The following is a 12,506-nucleotide window of genomic DNA, read 5'->3' on the forward strand; positions in this document are numbered from 1 at the left end:
GCCTTCCTGCTACCTTTATGATGTCGTCGGTCCACCTTGTCAGTGGACAGCAGCAGCAGCAGTGGTGGTGATTACAGCAGATTACAACTATTTAATACAACGAATATAACCCTTTTAGTAAAGGGTAGTTTTTATTACATCTATCAAATTTAATCAAAATAGATTCAGCGGTTCGTCGTAACAGACAAACTGAGTTACATTCGTACCTACGAGTAGGTATATGTTATGTAGTTACTGCAAAGGGTGTGTTTTGAGGATTAGGGTCAGAGTGCGAAATACGAACTAAGTAAGGTGTAGGTATAACTGGCCAATTGTAGATTTACCATTGATGCTTACGATAGATATGCATTTTCCCTCTTTTCTGAAAATCTGTGCCACGAGCCATAAGTTCTGCAAATCCCAACTAATATTATAAATGCGAAAGTAACTCTGTCTGTCTGTCTGTCTGTCTGTCTGTCTGTTACGCTTTCCCGCTTAAACCTCGCAACCGATTTTGATGAAATTTGGCATAGAGATAGTTTGAGTCCCGGGAAAGAACATAGGATAGTTTTTATCCCGGTTTTTGAAACAGGGACGCGCGCGATAAAGTTTTTCTGTGACAGACAAAATTCCACGCGGGCGAAGCCGCGGGCGGAAAGCTAGTTTAATCTTAACCTTTTAGTAAAGTGTCTATCAAAATTAATCAAAATAGATTCAGCGGTTTACACGTCGTAACAGACAAACTGAGTTACCTTCGTACCTATAAGTAGGTACTGCAAAGGGTGTGTTTTGAGGATTAGGGTCAGAGTGCGAAATACGAACTAAGTAAGGTGTAGGTATAACTGGCCAATTGTAGATTTACCATTGATGCTTACGATAGATATGCATTTTCCCTCTTTTCTGAAAATCTGTGCCACGAGCCATAAGTTCTGCAAATAGGCTTTATAAAGCGCTTTCACACGTCTCTGTATTACTTTAGCTCTACCAGTGCTTCAGGATAATACATTTATTTCCAACTCTCCAATCTCCAAATTCTGTATTATTTATACCTAGTAAACATTAATCCGACTAGGACACTCAGCCGGATAACTGCCTAGCTCGCATAAATATTTATAACTATGTATATTTTAAAGTGTGTACTTAACCCTTTGAAAAAGACGCTGACAAGAGTGACTGAGTTTCTTGCGCTGCTTCTTCTCAGAACTGGTCCATTTATTGTCCTGAAGCAGTGGTAGGGTTAATACTGGGACGTGTAAAAGTGCTTTTTTAAAGCCTATTTGCAGAAATAAATGAGTTTTATAAGTTTTTTGTATGAACATTTTTTGTAATAATTATGTAGGTAGGTTACAAACTTATTAATTAGGTACATACGAGTCTAAAAAACCATAACTATTACTGTCTTACAACAACTCAATTTCTAAACTGGAAGATTTTGGTGACAAATAAGCGCTTTGTATTAAAAACTGGCCTTTTCAATATTTTTCCTTATGCCCATGGATTGCGTTCTGCGTTCCATTTCAACTAAAATAGAGAAACATGGGTCTCAACCCGTGTTTCTCTATTTTAAAGAGTTTTCAATAAATTTTAGAAATTAGAATAAACTCTCTCTACCAAATCATATTAATTTGGGCGCATTGGAGAAGTGAAATGACATTTCGGTTGTCATATTTTCATTGGTTTTATAAAAAAATCCCTTGTTTCTCTACCTAACGTAAGTGCGCCTATTAACGAACCCCCAAAATTTGTATTCTATTACCGCCCTATTTTTCTTTCTTTCATAAAAGACATAATAACAGGTTCCAGAAAACACGTTACCTAAAAAATATCTAGATATATTTATTGACTATCAAGACGATTAAAGTTTGTGTTCGTAAATAACCAGTAAACGGAGTTATTTGACATTAAATGGGACGCGCCCGCAACGGACGCACTTTTCATACTGACGCGCTCCCAGCTACTTAAGGTGCACCTTGTTATTAATTAGCAATTTTAACACATTTAAAATGAGTATACCAACATGTTTTTGCATAACAATATTAATTCGTACTTTAGTTTCCTTATTAAATTCTCAATACAGCCCTCTCGCTGTATTTTTGTTGCTTAAATACAATTTTAAATAAGGGCGGTAATAGAAACACTTTTCATAATTTGGTTTCTAATAACGACCCATGGCGTTGTTAGAATTTTGATAAAGTTTTTTATTTTAGTATTTATATCTTTAATTACGCATTTAACCTCCATTTTGTTGTCTTGATCGATTCATGAGAATATTTCACATAATTAAATCAATTAACGCCATACGTTAATTGTCATAGGTTTGGCATAAAACTGCAATGAACATTAAAGAATATCTCTAATAATGTATGACAATAGATTTTATAAAAACCTGTTAAATTCTAATTAGTACCTATTTGATATAAAATAAACCTAATAAAAATGATACTTTACTGATCACGTCTTCATTAAAGTAGATATTTTAGCTGGTTGCTGATTTTTTTTACGGTCGCTAATAGAATAAAGTAATATTGATACTTAATTCTATTACCGCCTCATAACTATAACGCCACCTGCGAAGACTTATAAGCCTGTATTTTGTATATAACTAACATTTATGACATGACACCAAACCAATCATGCGTTATTACAACTACTATGTAACTTTTTAAGATATTTTGAATAATAAAAAAATATTTTAAAATAATTATACAGATAGTGTCCAATTATCCATAGTTTAAATTAAAATACAAAATTACAATTATACACAGTTAAAATCAAAATCATAAGTCAAAAACTAATTTAAAATTATAGTCTTTAATTAAAAATAAAAATAAAATATAAAATATTAAATGAAAATTATTTTTTATTAAAGCTCAAATATAGTTTAAATAATGACCCCCACTACTCACTAGAACACCGGGTTCCGCGTAATCGAGTATAATAGAGGAATTTATGATTCTACTATATCTGCTTGAGTATTTATTTATTTTCGAGAAGCGTGCCTTTTCTCTTTTAATAATAAAAAAAATTAACTTGAAAAAAAAAACAAATTAAACTAAAACTAAAAGCAAAACAAATTTAACTTGAAAAAATCAAGTGGTTCCCGAGCCTCTGAGCGGGAATCGAACCCGTGCCTCTTGGGATATACCCAATTGAAGAGCAATATTCTTAGCGGTCGGTAATAGAAACAGAAAAAACGTTAATAGAAACACACCTCGTCTATAGGTCGGTAATAGAAACAACTGCTTTTTCAGATTAAATTGCTATTTATTAATTATTGTGTGATTGAATACTCATTGTTACTACTTGAATTTAAAGATTACTTCATTATTGTTATAAATAAATTAAAGTGTCTTTTCTATCACCACGTCTTATATCTAATTTTCTAACGTTTATCCGAAGTCAGCTTAAACTGGCGGTAATAGGCGCATTTACGTTACGTAGTTTTCAATTTATAATAATTAATATTGTATCATTCGTTTGATCTGTGATTCTGATCGTTAGATGCTTGATGTTTATCGAATAAATGTCTGCTTATTGCCACTTATTATTAAGAACTGGACAGTAGATTATCTTATTAGATCTCTTAGTTTCAATCTTAGTTGAAGATTAGAAACGTGAAGAAGGAAAATTTCAGCAACGTTAATACAATCGAACGACAGGCAATATATTTTCATTATTGCAAGAAACAATTATTATAAATATAACACAGTAATAGTAGAGAAAAGTAAACATTGTCTAATTAAACAGCAGGAAGCATTTGAGGCTTTTATAATTTTAAAGGTGGTAATGAGAACTCGATCGTATTTATATATCAATAATAATGAATGTACCAGCGCCAAATGAAGACAAAAAACGTGGAAAGTAATTAAAAATTATTCGTTTACTTTTCGCGTTGCCATTTCTCATTTATTTTAATCATACCTACCTCCAATCGACCAGTTAATTTAAAATAAGTTGGTATAAATTATTTTTAAATCAGACACGAAAATGTTTCCAAACAAAAATCAATCACTTCTCCCAGATTACAAACCGTGGTAATTTTAATTAAAAAATCAAACTATTTACCAAACACTGTTTAGTTTGTAATGGCGTAAAATTTGCGTGAAATTCAAACCTTATCGGGTTACATTAAAATTTAATTCAACAACATAAGAAAACAATTCGCCAACCGGCGGTTGTTGATAACGACAATTATTGTGAACTACCGCGAGATTTGTAACGAGAGCGATTAATTGTGACGCTGTATCTCGGGACATTAACGCTAATAAAGCATTCGAGTTAATTAAAAAGTGTTACGGAGCGGAGGCGCGCGCTCGCCGACGGCAAAACGAGCAAAGAACCGCGAATACCCAATCCGCTCCTTAATTGAATCATAACCAACTAAATTCAGAGAGCGAACCTCCCCAACGCGCACGACAAATCTCGCGACCCTCCATCTGGCCGGTTAAATCACAAGCTCTTAACTCGAACCGCCCACTCGAAAAGCGTTCCTAATTCAAATAACACCTCAACACGCCTTTCGCCCAATCGCGACGCAGACTTCAAAATAAAGAGTTCACGCTCGGGTGTGCGTCGACACCCATCGGCGCCGGTCGGCCAATCAGCGCGCGGGCGTCCATGTTAGTCGTTTTTTTTTCTGCGCGATCGGGCGGCGAGCGCGAGCGGAGGGCTCATTCGGCCGCGCGCCACCACGGCGTTTGTACCGCGCGCTCGCGTCACGATGGATTGTGCTCTGTGTAACATGTGCTTCTGAGATTTGGTGATAATTTTGTGACGGACCCGTTGTGTGAAAAGCATGATGCCTCTCGCACCGACTCCTGTGGTGGCGGTGCCATCGAAGCCGAAGATAGGATTTAGTATAGACAGTATAGTTGGTGGTTCGGAGCGGCCGAAGCAGGCGTCGCCGCCGCTGGCGAGTCCAGGGTCGCCGTCTCCGGTGGCGTCTCCTCGAAGTCCGTCTCCGCGTCCTTTGTTGAGGCCGAGCGCTTTGCCGGCGGTGTTTCCTTCCCCTGAGCTGAAGAGGCTTCCTTATTTGGACGCTCAGAGTCACCACCACCAGTTCCTTGCGCACTTCCAAGGCGCGGCCCTGGCTGCGGCCCTCGCCCACCAGCAGCAGGGCTTCGGAGCCCCCCTCCCGCCGCATCCCCCTCCACACCCCGCGGCGCCGGTGCCCCGAGAGTCCTACCAATTATACCCCTGGCTGATCAACAGGCATGGAAGGATATTCCCTCATAGGTTTCCAGGAGGTAAGTCTTTATTGTTTTTTTTTTCTTATTACGAAGTCATACCGAATGCGATATAAACAAATTCTTTGGGTTAGAAGCTAAGGATGCAATTGATCAACATTTTTTTACACTTGTTTTCAAAAACAACCTCTCTGGTTTGTTTTGAATTTCTACGGTTTCAGTAATGTAAATCGATAAAATAAATTATTTTTGCCAGTTTGATGATAATTCATCAACAGAACTTTGTTATTAGAATAGAAAGTGTTTTATATTCTACTTCATCTATTTTTAGCCAGATAAAAATATTCATGCTGCAGGCAAAAGTTTGTCCGAAAAATCTAATTTTATTCAAATCCCTTTGGTGATTGAAGGCAATAATGTCATCTACATAAATTAAATTATGTACAGAGATTAAAAGTTTCATTTTAATAAGATGATTATGAAAATTAGTCATAATATCTTTTGATTACTCATTCAGTAAGCTTACACTTTGACAATCGTAATTAGATTTCACAAAAAATCGTGCTTGACCATAAAAAATGCCTAATTCGACTTGACGAAAACCATTGACTGTATCAACAATATTTGATTGACAAATTATTATTATTGATTGCGATTGATTACCATTTATTCTGTATGGCAACATTCGACGTCAATCAGCAGTCGTTTAGCATAAATAAATAGTTCTTTAAACGTTAAATTTATATTTGACAGGTTAATTAGGACTAAAGGAGCCGTGAGAAAACCTCTAAAATCCACGCCTATATCCTGTCATTCAAAATTATATTTCTTCGTTCTTATTAACAGCGGTTTATTAACTAGGTTCATGTTTTATTAATGATGTGGTGCGTAACCATTTTTTGTGCGGGGTTTTTGTATCGGCGTGATATTGTTATATTTTAAGCCTACAGCTTTGGATAATTTGAGCTAATTTGAGGGTAACATTATAAAATTATAAAATTTCGGCCAAACTACCAGTTTTTTTGGTTTTTCGGGGTATCTTCATGAATAAAAATTTAGGTTGTCAAATATTGACGATAAGATTATGAAACACACATAGTTTCATTATTGTGATTATGTTTTGAATACATCTGTAATGTAGGTATAGGTACTATTGAGATTTTTGTAATTACATTAGGTCCCATTGATACCGTATATTTTTTAAATATTAAACCATGAAATTTTATAGTAGCCGGGGCAGTAAGTATAGTTATAAACTTATACAATTTTGAAAAAGAGACTTATAGCAATTTTGTAGAAATTGTACTGAAGATAGACATAACACGCATCACGTCTTCCAAAGTGACACATAATATAATTATTCGCAGAATTACTCCAAGCCAGTCCTCCACAATTGAACTGCACTTACCCCTATGCCTTGATTGTTATTAAACAGATTCATGGGTGCGATATAAGCGTAATCATTGTAGTAGTTGCAATTAGACAAATTAAACTTCTGTTTTAAATATCTTTTTTTTATTTGGAAGTTATTTTCATCTTCAAAAATTCAGTTTACGAGTATACTAGTACATCTAATTTGAAAACTGACAACCGTTTTTCGGCCACAGCTGTAGGCACACTGTCTAATTCATCAAAATGACTTAATTTTAATTTTAGTCACGTAATTAGACGCAATTCATTACTACAATTGGACATAATTACGAGTTAACTTTTAACTGGTAAATAAGTGTTTAATTAGGCTGTATGTGAGTTGTTCTTTGCCTCTGTACCATAATGAACAGGTTCGCATTCTACTGTCTATGGTCGACGGATGTATTTTTTATATTTATACATTTATGGTCACTAATTAGCAACGACTGTACGGTAATGGTATGGTTTATTAAATAATGTAAGATCTGTTTCATTTATAGGTGAACCACGTTTTTTGAAGAGGCCCTTAATTAGTTCTATAGATATGACGTGCTTCTGAAAATCATTGAATATCTGAACCCTCTCGATGCGTAATTAGCTCATAACTTAAGGCATTAAGGATCTTTTTTGTTTTAGATTGTTTTTGAACTCTTTCGAATAAGGGTTGGTGCAGAATACCATTTTTAAAATATAAAATAGCTTTCCGCCCGCGGCTTCGCCCGCGTGGAATTTTTCGGTTTTTTTATATAGCCTATGACACTCAGCAATAATGTGGCTTTCTATTGGTGAAAGAATTTTTAAAATCGGTTCAGTAGATCCCGAGATTACCCCTTACAATTTAACAAATATACAAACACACAAACTTTACCTCTTTATAATATTAGTATGGATAATAAATAAACCTAGCCTAGATGACTATAAAGAGTCTGAACCAGTTGCAGTTTTGCGCTCAGTTGACCTGAATGACTTTACATAATAAAATCGACTGGAACAGAGATTAAACTGTTTCAGTTAGGTTTACGCACGTCCCTAAATCATGACACTTCAGTGCCCATGATAGTCACGTCCGTATTAACAAACGATGCTTGCTTATGTGAAGCAGCAAATCGAACGCACAGCGTTGAATAGACCCCTGTCATTGGTTCATGTGTCACCCTGTGCGTCCACGCGCACTGTGAGACCTCATAGTAATGTTTGTGAATACGGGCGTCAGCCTCATTTGTTTACAAGAGTCTTTTGGGTCGTAAATAGAACACATTAAAAGAAAATGTTGTTAGAGTCTTGTGCTGAAATTGCGTGGGACTTATTCCATTAGTCTTTGGTATTCTGGGACTTATGCATACCATTATGTAAGAAAGAAAGAATGTTTATTCAGTATCATCGACAATACACTTACAGCAATACTTAAAAAGTACGGGTTAAGACGTGGGTCATTAAGGTTGAAGCTCAAAATTATTAAAGAAAGATTTAAAAGATCTGTGTATTTTTACGAAGGATAAAATTATTGTTGCATAGATTCAGGTTTAACTAAATGAATCAATATTCTACATTTTAAAATGAACGCTCTACTTGTACCTATTTCGAAACCGGCTAAAATAATTTGCGGCCTAAATATCGTATTAATTCAAATCAATATTACAGACATATCATTAACTCGAGCGGTCGAGTTGTTTTATATTATTTATTAACTTTATTGAGTAATTATAACCTCTGATAATACTTTGCTAGCTATCATACCCCACAAATACAATAATTAAGCATTTAATGAACTAATCGCCTAGTTACCGGGTCATATCAAATAGTCATTATTTTATATGCCCGCAAGAAAGTTGCTTATCTTTCAAATATTATTAATATTCCACTCTGGGACCAGTAATTTAGATAAAAACAATTTATAAACATCTAAAATTTGTGTCGGCATAATCGAATGGTATTCAGACAGATTTAAGTGTTTTCTCACAAAAAATCGGGTAGCTTATCTTAAAGACACGGGTCGCATTGATAAAAACACCGTTAGCCACACCACGGAGCGGAAAAAAAGTAAAAAGATTAGAACTAATCCTTGGAAAGAGGATGCGATCATTTCAAAACTCATTACTTTCAAAGTTTGCTTTTTAAAAACAGTTTTTTTTTATTCAAGCCGCTGCGGTGGCCAGTAACAATTAGAGAAATAGATCTGTTTGTTTATTGTTACTAAAAACTGAAAAGTTTGAAGTTTTTTTGACAAACCCGATTACTTAGTTCACCGTTACTTTAGTTTTAAAACAACACGACAGTGGGTGACTTGAAAAAAGTTGAAACACTGTTATTTTTGTTATTGACAAATAGGCAAGTCGGAAAAGATTATGTTTTTAAGGCATTTTAAAAGGTAAAGACTTGCCGACGGAAAGTTAATTGTTTTGTATTTCAGTTACAATTTTAAAACTGTCTGAAAATAAAATAAAAATACACGCCTTAGTTATAAAACGGTTTACACTAATATTACATTGATAGTAATTTATTTGGTAAGTAGCTTCGAGTTCCGTTTTTCCAAATTTAAAGCACCCCAAAGTGATGTTTCTTGGGAAAAAAGCAAGAGTTTTAATTAGTCCGTCAGTTAACTTATCAAAAAATACTCGACAAGTATTTTTCACTTTTTCAATAATTATTGCGCGCCAAAGTTCAAAAGATGAGGCCCGTGACGTCAAGGAGTGCTTAAAAGTGTAGCACTTTGTGACGTCACGCAGAACTTCAATGCAACATAACTTCGTAGTTCCTTGTTTGATTGACAAATAAAAATATACGTGTCCAATATTTTTGAAGAATATAATTGGCGGACTAAGTTTTTTTAGGAAACTAGCCTATTCCAGATTCAAATCACGTTCTGTTTTCAAATGCGTAAAAACTGATAACTTTTGTTTGTTTTCAAACTTAGAATAGAACGTCCGATGAATTTATATCTCCGCGACACGACCCCAGAGCATTTCATAATTGTGCGTCTGATAACCCGTCTACAATGTTGCTATCTTTTGCCCATTAGTCGTAATTATACATGTGATAAGGTAATTATGATGATAATAAGTTGTGCGGCGATTTATTGCTTTTGCAATATTGTTGCGTTGTTATGTTTAATAATTGGACGACATTGATCCGCTGTGATTTATTTTTGTTGGTTAATTAGGCGGTTATTTTTGTTGTAACTGGAACGGGGTTGCGTGGGCAGACATTTAATTTTTAGTGTTTTTTTTTCGAGTCCGTTTTTTTAAAGTTTTAACTACAGATTTAAATACTAACGAAGTGAGCCTTTGCTTTGAAATTATCAATTAGTTCATTTGAATCATCATTATTTGTGTGCAAGCTAAGTTCATTCCCAATTCAGTCGAATATGTTACAAAGATAACACGTCTATGAACTCCGTGTATAAGCACAGTCTGAACCACAGTTGTAATGAATTCAACAAAAAACTCCAAAATGTTACCTATATTATTAGTAGAAATTAATATTTTTTGAGAAGAATTATCCATGATATATTGTAAAGTAACGTAAAAAGTTAAAAGATAACTAGGTTAATAATAATTTGTAACGTCTGGGGTTTCATAGTTTAATGGCTGTTATGGTCGGCTAAATTCAAATTAATTTTATTAATACAATGCTTGTATTGCCATGAATGGTATCGGCAGACAGTTAACGCTCATTAATAGATGGTTAATTAACGGAAAAAAACAAAACGCGGTCGCGACACGCGAACAATAGACCATATCATATACCGACTATCGTTCGCAATAAAAACGGAGACGCCGGCCCTGCATCGCGACACCATTATCTGTGTCAACAAAAAACGATCCACCCCTCTTGTCGAACAAAGAAAATATTATTCGAAAATAACTACCGCTTTCAATTCGGTGTCAACCCCACATAATAACATTTATGAACTGGCAACAATACAGCAGTTTTAATTAAACCGGCTTAACGCGCTTCTTTGCGTCACTGCCGAAAAAAAAGAATAAATTCGAAAGAGGTTTAAACTTCGACAAAGAACCTTTATGGTGACGAGGCAGGGCCTGAACGCCTGCGATTATCAAACGAGGCATTGTTGCTCGAAATTTGATTGTTTTGTAGGGATGTGACAGTGTCGATTGTTGATTGAGCTGTAAGTTAACGATTGGCAGTTATGTAATTGAATTTTATCGATTCGTTCGCCTGACCTACGCGTGATCGCTTACGATAAATATCAAGTTATAATGGACGACTGATAATTTATTTTGAATTGTTGCATTCGTCGAACTACTCCATAATTATTTGCTTGATTGCAAGAAATAATTCCGCACAGATATCTATTAAGCGTTGTGTTAAAGTTTGCATATCTTATTCAATTATCTAACTTGTCGTATATTTTTTATGTATCATTAGACACAATCAATTTAAATATGAAACGGCGTGTAACACACACCCAATGCTAATTAATTTTTATCTTACTCTGCATAACTTATGATTTTTCTCAATTACACTTCGTGCATTACATTGCTTATTGTATTAAAATGCTAATTACTCCAATTATATGAGCGTAAACTTATATTTCTATTGGATTTTTTGTTGTGTGGTATGTGGTAGCTAATGAACACATAAATGCTGCAATGATTGTCAATAAATTCTGTTAGAATCTTGCTCAATCGTAAGTTGTCGATATGCAGCACGTCACTGGCCGCTTCGTTAGTCACGTTGGTAGCACTGAACGTCACCTCTTTCGTTACACGCCTTTTTCTTAATTACCATGATTGTTACCGCGTCTTTTTTACTATATTCCACTAAAAAGGATTGAATAGCTTATAATTGGATGTAATTTGAGTCTACTTTGTTGTTGAGCGATGGTGTGGGACGATTAACTGGCGTTTTAGAGGCTACAATTTATAACGGCCGGCATGTTGGTACGAGTGGACGGGCAGCCATGTTGGCCCGGTAGTTAGACAAATGATGTACAATGTCGAGTTGGTGCTTCGAATATTATGATTAATTATGCTTCTTGTTTATTGTCTAAGCTTGGATTTGAAGGCATCTTTGTTACTCGATTTCATTTGGAGACTACTGCGAAAGTTTATCGTTTGAGAGAGTCGTTTGTTGAACAGGTCTTTTAATTTAGATTTGACTTATTGACAGATTGTGTAGAGATGAATTATGATGATAATGATAGATTTAGAAATTTTGTGAATTCCTTCCTTATGAATGTAAATGTAATAGAGTAGGAGATCATTGAACTATTATTGTAGAGTTTTAAAAGCGTATTTTGTAGCTCGGAAAAATTGTTTAAGAGCTTTATCTTTTGAGTTAGGTTAATAACAAAACTAGTTATTATTCTTGATTTAATAATAGATAATAGTATTTTTGTAAAATATCCTATAGATTACTTATAGAACTATAAATAATTGTATTATTATGTAGGGAAATATTATAAACACCATTTGTTATAGTCGTGATAGTATTAACATAATAATTTAAATAATTTTACTAGTTCTAGTATCTGTCATTAAATGATAAATAAGCAACAACCGACGTTTATAGATTTAAAACCACTATTAATTAATTTTGCGATTTAAAATATTCTCTGTCCTTGTTTTTGTTGATTTTACAACTGTTTTAAGATTAAATTGCAGGAAAATTATATAATAAAACAATTTTAATGCCAAAAATATATAAATCAAATTAGTGAATTGATGGTTTTAAAAAGGAAAAGGAAATAATAATATATTGTTATGGTTTTATAATATAAAAAAAGATATTAAATCTTTTTTCTGTGTAGACTACAGATTTTATATTTGATCATAAAAGATTATCATCTTTCTAGAGTTGTATCTCTTCAAAATACATAAAAGTAAAATAAAATTAAGCTAAATCATTCTTATTTAAAAATGTTCTTTACATTTTACAAATTTGTATTCCATCAAAATGGATGTAACC

The 12,506-nt window shown here is 34.2% G+C and overlaps 1 protein-coding gene across 1 annotated transcript in view; it reads left to right on the forward strand.

Annotated features, from left to right (window-relative positions):
* Nucleotides 1-4,668: 4,668 nt before the first annotated feature.
* The window catches only part of LOC135083966 (homeotic protein empty spiracles-like), a 46,478-nt gene continuing 38,640 nt past the window's right edge, over nucleotides 4,669-12,506 (forward strand). The window contains exon 1 of the mRNA XM_063978729.1: nucleotides 4,669-5,225. Within this exon, the coding sequence (XP_063834799.1) occupies nucleotides 4,775-5,225 (451 nt within the window). The 5' untranslated portion in view covers nucleotides 4,669-4,774. The remainder of the gene's footprint in view (nucleotides 5,226-12,506) is intronic.

Source organism: Ostrinia nubilalis, chromosome 24 (genome assembly GCF_963855985.1).
Source record: "Ostrinia nubilalis chromosome 24, ilOstNubi1.1, whole genome shotgun sequence".
Taxonomy (NCBI): Eukaryota; Metazoa; Arthropoda; class Insecta; order Lepidoptera; family Crambidae; genus Ostrinia; species Ostrinia nubilalis.